The following is a 15,437-nucleotide window of genomic DNA, read 5'->3' as shown; positions in this document are numbered from 1 at the left end:
CAACAAGAGATGCGGGCTGTAAAAAAAGGTCCAGATTTAAACATCGAAAGCCCATCTTTAAAAGGTAAATTATCCTGCATTTTTAGGAGCAAATACTTCAGTATCTTCCAAAACTATCTCTTTCGTCATTTTTAAATGACGGCACACCACCCAAATTTCGGCCCTTCGCAATCCCCAGGCTCAAAATTCCAGAAAAGAAACACACTGCCTCCTCTCCAGAGTGACAATGTCAAACTGGGCAATTTGGGATGGTTTTAGGGTTAGTTACAAAACCGCCTTTCCAAACACTTGATTAAGGCAGGTTTTGCTGATTGAAGAGAGAGGCAATCCTGTATGCGCAACTGGTGCAGTGACAGACCTGTTCAAGGCTATAAACCCTCATGCCAGCACAGATCATCACAGTTTTTCTTTAATCCAAGAGGAGGGGATGGATGCTATGCAGCCCACATGTGCAGAATAAATGTGGATTGAAGCCCAGGCACCCACAGATTAATGAGGAGAGAACTTCTTTGCCGCGTCTCCTAACAAGATTTACGCTATGGTACAGAGACGTTCACACTAGCCCTCTTTGCGATATGCCCTCCCTCCACACTGCTATGCAAATAAAATACACTTTAGAAGCAAAACTGTTTAAGAGTTGCATCCTTCCCAATCAACTGCAAGAAAGAGGAGTTCAAAATAGAGAGAAATACTCTTAGGACTTGCCTAGCTACTACATTTCAGTCTCTATGGTATTATTATTGTTAATATGGAACAATCTCTTTAAATTCACCCTGTTAAGCACTTTGATTCCCACCATAGCAAGCTGCCCTTGACTGCAGTGAATCAGAGAAACACAATAAAATTAAAGGCTGCCAAGCTTGGGGCAAAACAAGAATTCAGCTCCATCCTACCTCCCCAGATTCTTATTGCACAAGACCACCCCTGCAGGCAAGGTCACTTTCTAGACCCTGATTACGGTTTCCCTTCTTACCCCAGCTTCTGGTTTCACCACTGGAAGAGTAATAGGCTGTCCCTCTTGATCCAAGACAACAAATGTCATAAAGGCACTGTTGATATGTCGTCTATTGACTTCCATTTCCTGTTGATAGGCTTCAACACAAACACCAACCTCCATGCTGGAAAGAATGGAAATATATCACCTCTTGGTGACCAGGGCATAAAGCAATGCTACCGGCTAGCTAACGGAATCCAGCATGTTGTAGGCTCTTTACTTATTTCCCAATAAGTAGGGCACACAAGCCTTACAGGGGACCTACAAGAGGAGACCTGCTCCATCAGTACAATATGGAAAAGCCTGACTCAACTTTTCACATCTTGAGGGAACAGTTCAAAAAAAAAAAAAATTCATGATTCAACCAAAGAAAGGAGAAGCCTTTGCAATGAAATCTGAAATTTTCCCCTCCAGTTTTTTGACTAAATCTAGTCATCTAGAGTGGCTGCAACACTATTAGGTTAGGCAAATTTTACCTACAGGTACCCATCCAACTGCCATGGATTTTAATGGATGTTGCAGGTACAGGTTGAACCTCTCTAGTCCAGCATCCTCACAACCTGGCTGGTGTTCAATGAGAGAATTTGCCAAACCACACAAGGTCAATATTACCTAACAGTATTACCAACACTTTCACTGCTTATTGGGTTCTTACAAGACACTTACGGGTAAATTAGAGCTAACAGCACATAACACTGAAAGCCAGGACCAGTGGCTGTAAAAAAAAAAACTTTATGGGAACACAGGAAACTTGGCCACACCCATGTTAAGTGGACACCTGAGTAACTAAAATCATACCAGATGATGGATGTTGGCAGACCAGACAGTGCCAGACTAGAGAGGTTCCACTTGTACTTTGCCCAAGAGCAGATCTATGCCTAAAAGTCTATTTTGAAAATTTACTGCCTCTCATGTGAGAATTAAGAAGGTTTATTTCAAAATAAATAAATAAAATAACTGAAATCTATTTTTTCCTACTTGACATTTAAACTTGACCTATGTGGGAAGTAGGATAAAAGGAAGTAAACAAAGATATATAGATGATTTAACAGGTCTTTTTTATCTTTTCTTTCAACTCCTTTATCAGTTGTGAGTTTATTTGAATCCATTTAAAGCTACTTGAGCCAATTCAAGTTTATTCTTAAAACAATCTATACCCCGAAATTCTGATTTGACCTGTTTTACAGTCAGTAACGTATTCAGGAATACAAGGGGAAAAACACTGCTCTGCCTATCCATTAACCCAATTGATCCCTTCATGTAGCACCACATATTGAACTCATTGTACACAAGATATTGAACACTGACACTTCCTTCCCGTTCAATTTTTTATCGTTTGGGTGGATCTAGAAGCCAATAATTTGCACTGTTTAGTTTTCAGAGACAAAAAGAACAAGCTTCCATCGAACTTTTGTATCAAAAGCCATTCTAACCCGAGACATACCTGTTTTTGAATGCATTGTTAACAATGGCTTTTAGCAGGAGGCGGTCCCCAACTTGAGATGGTCCCCTGAAATGGAACATTTCAATGGTCTTCAGAGTGGGATGAGCATGACACAGCCGGCTGTGGGATGGGAGAGAGATTTGGTTTGCCAAATGCACAAAGTGAGGAAACTATGTCACCAAGCCAACATATCAGCAGTGGGGAAAGGCTCTGCTGCCAGACAGAATAGCAGACCTGCCCACGTGTTCAAGAAAGGGGAGCGCCTTGAAAAACAGGACAAGAAGCCAGTTCTTGCCAAGAGACGTGGGTATATGCAGCCATCCCAAGCCCAGCTATCACCATGAAGCAGTCCCCAGTAGCCCTCAGCTAACCTTCACATATCTGGGGCTATTTGCTGCCCTCAGAAAGGTAGTCACTGAGGTCTGGATTCTCCTGAGAACACACCTTTCACCTTGGCCCCAGTTCCCAGTGTTGTGACTCATCATTCTCCAGCCTCAGAGGATCACTTGTGCGCAGAGAACCGCCCTTTTCCTAGCCAGCTGCGGGAGGGAATGACACACTGCATCTCCCATGCAGCAGGGTGTGGCTCCGCCAACAGGTCAGCACATTGCAAGCGTAGCAAGGTAAATGGCTGTACTCCCTCCCCTTCCTCTCAAAGAAGGGGCACAGGATCCTTACCTTCCCCTTCCTCACTAGAGCTTGAGAGAAACCAGGTTTAAACAACGTCATACAAAGAACAAGAAGTCCTGTGGCACCTTATCGACCAACAGATATTTTGGAGCATAAGTTTGCGTGGGCACGAAAGCCTATGCTCCAAAATATCTGTTGGTCGATAAGGTGCCACAGGACTTCTTGTTGTTCTCAAAGATACAGACTAATACATCTGCCTCTCTGATACAAAGAGCAGCATCCCTCCCAGGGCATCTTCCTCCTGCTACTGCACTGCGGTGCTAGCATCTGGGAGACACCCAAATGATGGTGCAGGATGTGGGCCCACATTTATTTTGGCAGAGAAGCAGGAATGCAACAGTCATCGGGACAGTGCAGTGAGAGTGGCAGCCAACCCACGTCTCCCAGGAGCTCTGCAGAGATTTGATGATTAAATCATGGGGGTTGGGGCACAGGAGGGAGAGATCTGCTCTGAATCTCCTCCAGCGCCCTTCAAGCGGCTGTTCTGGGGCTCTAGCTCCTCTTCCACTTTAAACCCAGAATAGGGATGACTCCTTGTGCAGTGTGAGTCAGCCTGAGCACTCAGAGTTAGTCTCCGAAGATCAAAACACTTAACACACAAGAAGGTAGAGGGTGAAAACAGGATCGCATTTAACTCCCTCGCTATGTCCCTTCCCAGGGCACGACACACAGAGGGCTCAGTATACCCACAATTAATGCATACAGAGCACCATCTAATGGACAACTGCTGATTTATCTCTGACAAAGTAAAGCAGTTCAAGAGATCCTTCCAGGTTTACAGGAACTACTGCCCAGTTCTCAGACGACTCTTTTCATCAATCATTCTCAAAGTGCTTTACAAAGGTAGTAATCATCGTTATCCCCTTTCTACAGATGGGAAACCAGAGGCACAGAATGATGAAGGGACTTTCCCAAGGTCATGAAGTAGTGTTTCCAAGATCACACTGTACACGTTTGAAATCTGTCCCTGGTCACGACAGAGCACCCGATCATGTATTTGTACACAAGCAGAACCGCCATCCAGCTTTGCACAAAAGCAGCTCCCAAAACACACAGGGAAAGAGTCCTCCCAGGTGAAGCGCACTGCTGCAGTCAGGCCCTGGGCGTTACACGCCCCGCATGGAACTGCCTCACCAGCAGGACGACATGCAGGAGACCACACAGCCACACATTTAAGGGGTGAAGTGGATTCTGGGGGATCTTTCTTGCTGGCGTGACCCCCACTCACGTGAAGCAAGACTTATCGAGCACAGAGATCTTCCCCCACTCCCAATGTCATCTTCTGGGCTGGACACATGTTCCAACTGGTGGAGAAGTGCAGTGGTGGCAGGAATTTGTCGCACAAGGCAAACTCCAAAGATGGCACGCCTCAGCCGGGCAGCCTGTGGAAAGCTGGCTGCCCACAAGTAGCACTAGGGTGGAGCCTCAGCAGCATAGAAAGGGCAGTTTGAGTCCACCCATCTGAGGCTGCAAGGGCTGGGCTCAGCCAGCTGGCGGAGAAGAAACCCGCGCAGTTCTGTCCCTAGAGTAAGTACTCTGGCACCTCCTTGGTGGCATTCTTCCCACCAAGTGAATTCCAAACCCAGCCCCTAGCAGGGCGTTGGACTGGGGGGGCTGCTGTAGGCCCAAAGGCCTGACTGGAAAGCAGACATAAGGTCTGGACTAGGCTGATAATTAAAGTTCAGAGGGATTTTTTTTCTTGGCAAGAGCAGAGGAACAAACTCTTTGAGTCCTGGGCAGATAATTGCCTGGCGCCTTCTCCCTGGCATTCCAGCTGCATGGTAGTTTTCCTCCCTGAATGCTACGTTGTCTGGTGGGGCCTCGCTACAGGAAGAGGTAATGACGGAGCAGAAGTTGCCAATAGCACCTGCTATCAGAAAGTCTCCCACGACAAAGGCACCTCCAGACTCGTGGCGGTGAAGCTCAGAAACGCACCTTGCTGCTATTGTGGCGACGTTTTCCATCCAGGCCATGATCTGGCCCCCGAAGGTATTTCCCTGATGGTTGGCATGAGGGGGCAGCACCAGTTCCACACTCTCCACCCTGGTTTTCTCGGCAGGCACCACAGTGCTGCACTCTCCATTCTCACGCTCTGGCACGAGGAGAGACACACGTTTAGCAGAGTGGTGCGTGAGGAGGCCTCACCCCAGAGGGCTGATGTTAGTCGCACAAGTAATCACGCAAATAATTGCAACAAAACAAACCACCCCCGCCCGCCTTTCTCTCATCCACCACCACACCCTGCCCCCCGCCAGCCCAGGGGACTGTCCCCTGCTTTGGTCACTGCAGAAGGAACCCTCCATTATGCCTATGCCACAGACACCAGCCAACCAAGCGAGACCAGCAGAGGAGGCCTTGAGAGCATCACATTGCTCCTGCTCAATGGAGGACTGCATTTGCCAAGGGCCCACGAGGTGGCTGGGAGCCTTCTCCGCAACAAGCTCCATCCCCGAAAGCCTACAGAGCCGGAGATCAGGCCCAGCTACTCTCTGTGGCTTTGCAGAACATTCCCACCAAATGTTCTGCACAGACAGGCCCCACGAGGGGGGAAAAGGGGAGCAAAGAGGGCAGCTCCCCAGGTCCTGCAGTTCTAGTGGTGGCAGCTGGAAGCCCTGTGCACTTTAAATCACCGAAAGTGCCACCACTAGAGCACTCCAAGTGGCTCGGAGGGCTGGCTGTGTGGAGCAGGGAGCTGTAGCGGGCTCCCAGTGGCGCTGAGGCTGTCCCAGCTCAGCCTCTTCCATTCAAAGCCCCACCCCTCCTGGAAGCCCACAGCTGGGCCTCCCCCTCCATCCCCCAGCCTTGCCCAGGGACCCTGCACAAGGGAGCTGACAGACGTGCTCAGATAGGAACTTCCGTGAGAAGAACTCTCGGCGAGCTGCAGACGTTGCCTCAACCGCTGTGAAGCAGATGGCTCCATTTCACACAGGCAGAGAGGGTCGCCACTGCCCGTCAGCCAACCTGGGGCAGAGGCTAGAAGAGGGCTGCGATTGCCTGCCCCCGCAGTCTGTGCTGGGAACACAGCGGTGAGACAGCACGTCACAGGGGGCCTTTGTACAAAAGCCATACGCCAAGGCAAGAAGCAACCGTCCATGAGGAGTGTATTTTGCGGGGCCAGAACCTCAGTGTGGGCTCCAGGTTTACAGGGCAGAGATTACAGACAGCGGACTCTAGAGAACAGCATGGAACTAGGAGCTAGGAAATACTGTCTTTGAATCCCTGCTCTGCCAGTGACTCACTGTGTGGCCCTGGCAAAGTCTCTTTTTTGCTCTGCCTCTATTTCTCCCATCTGTAAAATGGAAGGAGTACTTACATGCCTCCCTGGCAAGGGTACAACCAGGGATCACTAATGCTTGTGCAGCACTCTGAGGATTGCTACTCTGTATCCCTGCACCAAACCGGGGAACTATTTTTTCTGAACATGGGCATAAGTGACTGTTTTCTGACGCCAGCTCAGATAGTTAGCCAAGTGCCCGGCCCCACGTCCACATGTACTTTTGTTCAGGGGCAGGGCTCACCAGTCTGTATGGTGCTATTAGTGAGGAGATTCTTGAGGGTTTCGGTGTGGGCCACGCGCATTCGCCGGCGCTCAGCAGCAATGCCATATTCCATCTTCTCCTCCTCAGTCTGAGGAGCCAGCGGCTTTAACTTCATCTACAAGCAGAGCAAGAACAAAGTCAAACCTCAGCTCGATTCTCAGTGTCTGGCTCTTTCCCCGTCTCCAAGCAGGTCCCAGGGGGATGTGGCTCAATGATTAAAGGGGACATCAAGGAGCGAAGACGTTCCTGTTTATCTACAGGACTTTTGTATCTGGACAGTTCCAGTGATAAACGCCCACCTTCCATCTGAATGGGGAAAATGGATTCCTTAGCACAGGGGTACACAACGTGGGGGACAGACCCCTTGCGGGGGGATGTGAAATTTCATAAGTGGGGGCACAGCACCATCAGCTGCTGGGTCTCAGGCTCAGCCAGCTCATTAAAAAGGTTGAAATGAGTTACTGTTATGTCTGTGTATTGACATGTACGTACCAATTACTAAAGCTTTTACACTCTACAGATGCTCTTACATGTACTGGAAAAGTTTTGTTTCTTTTCATATGAACATAACCAAAATCCCCGTCGGTTTGGATTAGATTAGGCAGATTGCGGGAGGGGCCTTCTAACTGAGGGACAAAAAGTAGGACCTGACATAAAAAGTTCACTCACCCCACCTTAGGGGACCGAATTCTGCTGGTAGCTCTAAAGGTGCTGCTTCTCTGCAAGACATAGATCCTCCTTGTGCCTCTCCTCACAAAGGAGCCTAAAGCCTTTTTATTGCCAAACACAAGAGTCCTTTGCATCCAAAGCACCTTCCCTCAGGAAGCCACAATGCACTTTACCAACATGAATTACCCGTGGCTTTACAGTCACACCTGCAGACCACAGCTGAGGTCAGGAGCTCCCAATGCCACGCCCTGCTCTTTGGGGGCGAAGACTACATAATTAAAAAACACACCTCACAAATAAGACAAGGATGAGTTGGGAAACAGCAACACAGAAATGAAAGGGATGATCCCTGACATGGCAGGTCGGAGGCAGAGCTCGGCATGGCACTTGCATGTTCTCACGCCTGGTCTGGTGGCCAAAGTCCCTTTATGGGAAGAAGCCGAGGAGGAACCAGGCAAAAAGGTGAAAGGAAGCCAAGTGACTTGCCCAGTCAGAAGGAAACTTGGGTGAGATCCACAACTACAATACTGATCTCCTGACCAACATTCCCTCTAATCGTCTCCATCCATGCGCAGAATAAATGCTTATGTGCACCAAGGCATGTGCAAAATGTGCACCACCTACAGACACAAAACCCAGATGTTTGCACTCTGCTAATTAGCTGGGTGGCATCCGAATCTCTCCTGAGCAGCCGCACACATCCGCAGTTTACCAGGAACACTGCTCCAGCCCTCCGCAGTTTGCTCTACCAACTACCGTATGCTTCTTTCACAAGCATTGCTGTAGATTAATCTGGACCCCTCTGTGCAGGATGGAGAACAATTAAATCAAGTTGATTTTTTTTTAAATTTAAATACTGGCTTGTTTATGAAAAGAAAAACAGGCCTATTCGAATGAACCACCTAGGCTAAGACCTACATTTGCCATAATTTAAAATATTTTAATAGATTAAAAAGCATGAAATACATTATGGTTGCTACCAAGTTTTACAGCAACTCAGCCCAGCAAACTGATAAGTGTCAGCTGCTAGGCACCTGGAGCCGGAGTTTGTTGAAGTGCTCAACTCACTTTACACAGCTGCAACCTCCCCTGCAGGAGCACAGAGAGCATTTTTGTTGTACCCGTTCAGTGCCTGGTTTGTTCAAAACTAAGCAAACTAAAGGGGGAGTTGAAAGGGCAGAAGAGTTTGATTGTTTTGAAACAATATGTGGACAAAAACTAGGTGTGAAAGGATGAGGTGGGCAAGATTTAAAATGTTAAAAGAACACAATATCTGGAAGCAATCTCCTCAGTTTGCTAAGGATGACCCTCTTCATCTAGACCAATGGCTGCAGACCCCAGTCATCACCCCAAACTGTTCATGGACCCCACCCCATCAAAGCCAACTCTAGCCGGTAGGTACACTTCATTAAATGAAAAAGGAAACATAATTAACATTTAAAATGATGTACGCTTATTTCCAGCGTCACAATAATTCGACTGCACATCTCATCGCAACAAATTACCACAATGATTGGGCCCACATAGCAACAAATAAACTTTTGTGTTTACTTTTACTTTTTCATGGACCACCAGCAACACCCCCCAGACCCCTAGTGGTTTGCGGACACCAGGTTGGGAACCACTGATCTAAACTATTTAATACGTTGATTCTCAATTAAAAGCTGATGAGCTTTCTTTTCCGTACCCAGCACGCTTACAGCAGCTTTATGCATTAAATACATTAACAATTAAAAATACACAAAACAACCATTGTAAAGAGGTATGGATTGGATTAAAGCAGCATGGACTGGAAACACGGACCGTAAAGTGGATAGAAAGCTGGTTGGATCATCGCGCTCAACAGGAAGTGATCAATGGCTCAATGTCTAGTTGCTGGGTGGTATCAATCAGGGCACCCCAAGAGTTGGTTCTGGAGCTGGTTTTGTCCAACATCTTTATTAATGACCTGGATGAGGGGGTGGATTGTACCTCTACACATATGTGGACGGCACTAAACTAAGGGAAAAAGTTGATACGCTCGAGGTTAGGCTTCACCTAACCTCTTCATGGCAGGTAGCAACTGAAACATGGTGGAATAAAGGGACATCGAAGTAGTGCAGGCACTTCGAAGTGCCCGCGGCTACATGCATGCCAGCGAGACCTAGACAAATTGGAGAATTGGGTCAAAAGAAATCTGATGAGATTCAGTAAGAACAAGTGCGGAGTTCTGCATTTAGGATGGAGGAATCCCAAGCACTGTTACAGGCTAGGAACCGACTGGCTAAGCAGCAGTTCTGCAGAAAAGGACCTGGGGATTACAATGGATGAGAATCTGGATATGAGCCAACAGTGTGCCCTTGTAGCCAAGGAGGCTAATGGTATATTGGGGCATATCAGTAGGAATAGTGCCAGCAGATACATAGAAGTGATTATTCCTCTTTATTTGGCACAGGTGAGGTCACATCTGGAGTAGTGTGTCCAATTCTGGGCCCCCATTTTAGAAAGGATGTGGACGTACTGGAGGGAGTTCAGTGAAGGGTGACAAAAATGATGGGGTTGGAACACATAACATAGGAGGGTCAGATGAGGGATTTGGGCTCAGTCAGTCTACAGAAGCGAACGGTGAGGTGGGATTGATAGCAGCCTTCAACTACCTGAAGGAAGGTTCCAAAGAGGATGGAGAGAGGCTGTTCTCAATACTGTCAGATGAGAGAACAAGGAGCAATGAAGTCTAGGATGGATACTAGGAAAAACTATTTCACTAGGGCTACGTCTACACGTGAAGCCTACATCGATGTAGCAACATCGAAATAGGCTATTTCAATGAGTAACATCTACACGTCCTCCAGGGCTGGCAATGTTGATGTTCAACTTCGACGTTGCGCAGCACCACATCGAAATAGGCGCTGCGAGGGAACGTCTACACGCCAAAGTTGCACACATCGAAATAAGGGTGCCAGGCACAGCTGCAGACAGGGTCACAGGGTGGACTCAACAGCAAGCCGCTCCCTTAAAGGGCCCCTCCCAGACACAGTGGCACTAAACACCACAAGACACACAGAGCCGACAACTGGTTGCAGACCCTGTGCCTGCAGCATGGATCCCCAGCTGCCGCAGCAGCAGCCAGAAGCCCTGGGCTAAGGGCTGCTGCCCACGGTGACCATAGAGCCCCGCAGGGGCTGGAGAGAGAGCGTCTCTCAACCCCTCAGCTGATGGCTGCCATGGTGGACCCTGCTATTTCGAAGTTGCGGGACGCGCAATGACTACACGGTCCCTACTTCGACGTTCAACGTCGAAGTAGGGCGTTATCCCCATCTCCTGATGAGGATAGCGACTTCGACGTCTCGCCGCCTAACGTCGAAGTTAACTTCGAAATAACGCCCGACACGTGTAGCCGTGACGGGCGCTATTTCGAAGTAGCGTGCACGTGTAGACACGGCTTAGGAGAGCAGTGAAGCTCTGAAAGAGATTACCTCAGGAGGTGGTAGAATCTTCTTCCCCAGAGGTGTTTAAGTCTCAGCCTGACAAACCATAGCTGGGATGATTTGGTTGGGACTGATCCTGCTTTCAGCAGGAAATTGGACTTCACCTCCTGAGATCTTTTCCAACCCTATGAATCTACTAACTGAAATTGCGTTTCCATCCAACACTTCACGTATAATTGCAAGTAATATGAATCTATGTAAATAAAAAGATAAACACCCATCTTTTTTCTTTTACATAAACACTTAAAAAAAAAATCAGCTTAACATATAAATACATTCAATCTCATTGTTTAAGTAAATGTATACGGATCCTCCTGGTTAGTAAAAAGAAGCACCAAACTTACAGTCAAGCCTATATCTAGTTGAAACTCATAGGCTGGGTCTACACTTGCCCGCACCTTCAAAAGGCGGGATGGTAATCAGGGTGATAGGAGATTACTAATGAAGGGCTGTGGTGAATACGCAGCCCTTCATCAGGCTAATTTTCTCCCGCAGCAACTTCAAAGTGTCCAACTTCAAAGTGCTGGCATGCATGTAGCCGCGGGCACTTCGAAGTGCCTGCACTACTTTGATGTCCCTTTATTCCACCATGTTTCAGTTGCTACCTGCCATGAAGAATCAGCCTATCTATAGGGAAAGGACTACAAAGTACAACTGCAAAACATTATTTCAAGAATTAATAGATAAAGTTAATGGTTTCTGCTTGACGTTTAAAATCATGGATTACTGTTGGTGATTTAAATCAATCCAGCCAGCATTTATGTAAAAAAAAAAAAACCCACACAACAACTTAGCATCATACTTCAATATTACACAGTGGTGTAAGATGTGAGGTGAGGGCTAGTGTACTCAAACGAAGCTACAGAAGAGGTTTTAGGTAAAAAGCAATGACCCAAACTGGAACTTGGCTAGGACTCTGGACTAGCTTCAGCACACTGTGAGATTTTCATCGCCACAAACTCTCAGGAATTAAGTTTTAGGTCTCATACAGGAGTGACACCACAATTGATCACCACAAAAGATGCTCAGCTTTAAAAAAAAAAAAAAAAATTCAGTAAGTGACTATGAATGAACCTCTATAAACCTACCCACAAACCCTTTGAGAAACCTTGTCCCTTCTATGAAGGGACCGAGCTAAACAAAAACAACCGTTTGTAGAGATGTTCAACAAACCCTGCAATGCAGATGAAGTTGTCGTTTTGCACTGACACCATGGCAGCATTTTGAGGCCAGTTAGATCAGGGGCCCCATTTGTATAAAAACACAATCAATATAAAATGGCTCACTGTCTTCACACATGCCCAAGTAGTGTGACAAATGCTATAAAGATGCAGCCAAAGATTGCATTGTGTCAGACGTCAGAGTTCCAGCAGACATCACTGGGGGCACATCAAAAATAATCTTCACTTGGTTTTTTATTAACTGATTTTATGGGCCTAATCCAGTGCCCTTTGATGCACCAAACAGCTTCCAACACATACTGGATCAGAGCCCAGAAGCAGGTTTTTGTCAATATCAAGAACCGAGAGGTAGAAGTTACACCAGCTGGCTTTTTGTAGGACCTGTTCCTACCTTGCTAGTTGCTTTGCCTTGTGCAACAAAAGTAGCGTAGGCCTTACAAACATTCCACTGCTTCCCAGTGCTCAGATCTTCGTGGCTGACCTGTATGCCAACCTGGAGGAGAGATTACAACAAAGGCATTGAATGGAACGCAATAAAGGACTCATGCAGAACAAATTGCCTCGGGAGGCTGTAGAATCTCCATCACTGGAAATATTTCAGATCAGGGAGAGTCCGGACAGGGTGTGAGGGCAGAGGACTGGACCCAATGACCTCCCGAGGTCCCCTTCAGTTCTGGTTTTCTACAATTCCAAGTCGCTCCTATTTCTGTTGGGGGAGGTCTGCACAACCTGACTAGCACCACATAAGAAAGTCTTGAGGACAGGCACCCAATGAAAGGTTATCTGGGAGAAGAGGAGGTTGTATTTGTATGCAAGCTCCACACACTATCCCAGTGCTGGGGCTTGGGTCAGCAACTGATCGTTTTGAGTCCCTTTAATAAGAACAGTGTAACAATGGCATAGCAAGTTACACTGTTTTTTAGAGAACAGATCACCAGGCTAGTTCCCTGGTCAACATTATGAGAACAGAATGGCCCAGATCAGACTGTTCTCCTGAACATAGGAGGCCCAACACACACCAAAGACTAGGGGTCAGGTGTTTGGACAGCAGAACAGAATCACTCTCGAGGGGTCATCAGTGAATTAAAACAATCAGGCTATGTTTGCACTGCAGAGCTACTTCAGGATACAGAAGAATCCTGAATAGTAACTCCACGTCTAGGAAATGTGCTGGGTATTTTGAAATATTTTTTCAAAATACCGGGCATTCTATTTTGGCATCCCTCTACGCCTCATTGCAGGGAGAGGGAAAGAGGCCTCAAAATAGCCCAGTATTTTGAAATTTGGCACTATGTAGGCTGCCCCATATCTCAAAATGGTCCATTGAGAAACTGACTCGAAATAGGATACGCAATTTTCATAAGCAAATTGTCTCTTATTTTGAGGGAAGGGCACAGTGTAAACATAGCTGCAGAGAGTTAAGGAAAAGGAAGAAACTCTTATAACTAGGTATATAGTGGCATTAAACAGGCAAGATCACTGTGAGGCTGAAGAATAAGAAGTCCCACAAGCTAGATTAAAAACATACCAACCTCCATGCTAGAGTTAAAGGCCCGGTTTACTTTGGCTTTGATGTTAACAACTTGCCCAACACTGGAAAACAAAAAACAAAAACACAATGTAATGTCAGTGGAAGATGGCAGTAATCCTTGCTTGGGGACATAAAACACAGGCTGGAAACCAACACAGAGCTATTGCAGATAAGCACCTTTCACAGGGCAATTAGAAGGGGCAGCAAACACTGCTTAAAGCCGTCATCAGATCGGCCTTCAACTAGCATAAAGACATGCACACACCTTTCCAACCTGAAGACATCACACGGACACCTGCTCAGAAAATTGCACTTATTGATTTGTGATACAGCAAGTCCAGCTAGCTGGTCTAGCAAACTAAATGGGTTATAAAACTGAAAAAACTCCTTCCATTTCCTAAAAACTAAAAATTAAATGAGAAAACTATATTAATGCTACTGCAAGCCAGCACAGGTAAGCCCTGAAAAGTCAGGAAATGTAAAAATTAAGTCTGAACACACAAATTTAGCATCTCTCTCGCCTAAATGCAAGACAGTTAAGTATTTTACAGAGGCTTACCTGTGCAAACACCCACAATTAAACAGTTAACTATAGTTAACACTTGGAACAACCTATTTCTATACATGCTTCTTGAGCAACCAGCCTATTAAAAGGCACTGTCAATTTGAAAACCAGTCCATTTTTAAAAGCTGGATTCAAAGAAATTTGCAATCCTGAGCCAGCCCCAAAGAATCTTGACTAATTTGGGGGAATTTACAATCCCATCTTCTGGTTTTTCAAAATATTTCTGCCTTCTAAGTGACAGACCCAAAAACTGATGGACTGAGTCTATAGGGAAAACAAGGGAACTGACCAAACAAGATGCAAAAGTAGATAAATATTTTCCTCCCTTCTAATCCATTCTGTTTTAATCAACTTAGATGTAACATGCGAGAAGCAGCCCATTGTAGACACGACTGGAAAACAGTCAGGGCACTCCTCTGTAATTCAGTGTTGCTATGTGAGTTGGCTCATATAAAGGAAAACAATCTGCAAAAAACTGACAGATGTCACAATGATTCCTCCTTGTGATCAGTGCAATAAACTTGAGAACATGAAAGTGGATTTAATGTGAAGTTTCACTGAAATTCCATTCCAGCTGGGCATGATTTATGCCATACTATATGCTGCCTTCATGAGAAAAAAAGTCATCTACAGGTTGAACCTCTCTCTTCTGGCACTCTCAGGACCTGACGAGAAAGTTGGCCAGATCACAGGAAGTCAATGTTATCTAGCAGCATTACCAACACCTCCTGTGCTTACTGGGCTCTTAGAAGAGATTTGGGGTAAATTACAGCTAAATAACAGCACTGAACACTGAGAGCCAGGACTGGTGGCTGTAAACAAAATTTATGGGACCATGGGAAACTTGGCCAGATCAATGAAAAGTGATTGTCTGGCTGACTAAAATCATGCCAGACTAGGGGACGTTCCCAGACGAGAGGTTGCCGGACTAGAGAGGTTCAAACTGTACATCTGACATAGTGCACACCAAGGGCCCAATCCTACAAGGTGCAGAACACCCGAGGTCTTGGAGCTGTGCTGAGACCCTGTCGGCAACCAGCTGCTCACAGACATGAGCTCTTGGCCCAAAAGAAGAAGCTGCACGTCGTTAGTTATGTTTTCCAGAAGCCAGAGCAGAGGGTGGCCGGCTAACGTTACCTTTCACAATCAATCACACCTCCTTGAGAACGCCAGCACTGCTTGAGTCCGGTACAGATGGATCTGGAGCTGGCATAAGAGATCTCTCTGATTACAGAAATATGCAGCGGCTAAGAGAATGGCCTCAGTGCTCATTGAAGCCAGTAAGTATGCAACACTGCTGTCAATCAGGTTAATGCTACTAGATCACACTACCACTAGGTTAGGCCAACTGCTACAG

General features: G+C 46.5%; 1 protein-coding gene across 5 annotated transcripts in view; it reads right to left on the bottom strand.

The window, feature by feature from the left end:
* Positions 1-15,437, bottom strand: part of ACOT11 (acyl-CoA thioesterase 11) — a 67,009-nt gene that overhangs the window by 20,892 nt on the left and 30,680 nt on the right. For all 5 annotated transcript variants that reach the window (XM_075003013.1, XM_075003016.1, XM_075003015.1 and 2 more), the window contains 6 exons: positions 13,517-13,577; positions 12,376-12,477; positions 6,647-6,782; positions 5,064-5,220; positions 2,439-2,558; positions 974-1,118 (listed from right to left, as the gene is read on the bottom strand). In XM_075003013.1, the coding sequence (XP_074859114.1) occupies positions 974-1,118; positions 2,439-2,558; positions 5,064-5,220; positions 6,647-6,782; positions 12,376-12,477; positions 13,517-13,577 (721 nt within the window). The remainder of the gene's footprint in view (positions 1-973; positions 1,119-2,438; positions 2,559-5,063; positions 5,221-6,646; positions 6,783-12,375; positions 12,478-13,516; positions 13,578-15,437) is intronic.

The sequence above is a fragment of the Carettochelys insculpta genome, chromosome 9, assembly GCF_033958435.1.
Source record: "Carettochelys insculpta isolate YL-2023 chromosome 9, ASM3395843v1, whole genome shotgun sequence".
Lineage (NCBI taxonomy): Eukaryota > Metazoa > Chordata > Testudines > Carettochelyidae > Carettochelys > Carettochelys insculpta.
The sequence above is the reverse complement of the archived record's forward strand: the minus strand, read 5'-3'. Positions and strand labels throughout refer to the sequence as shown.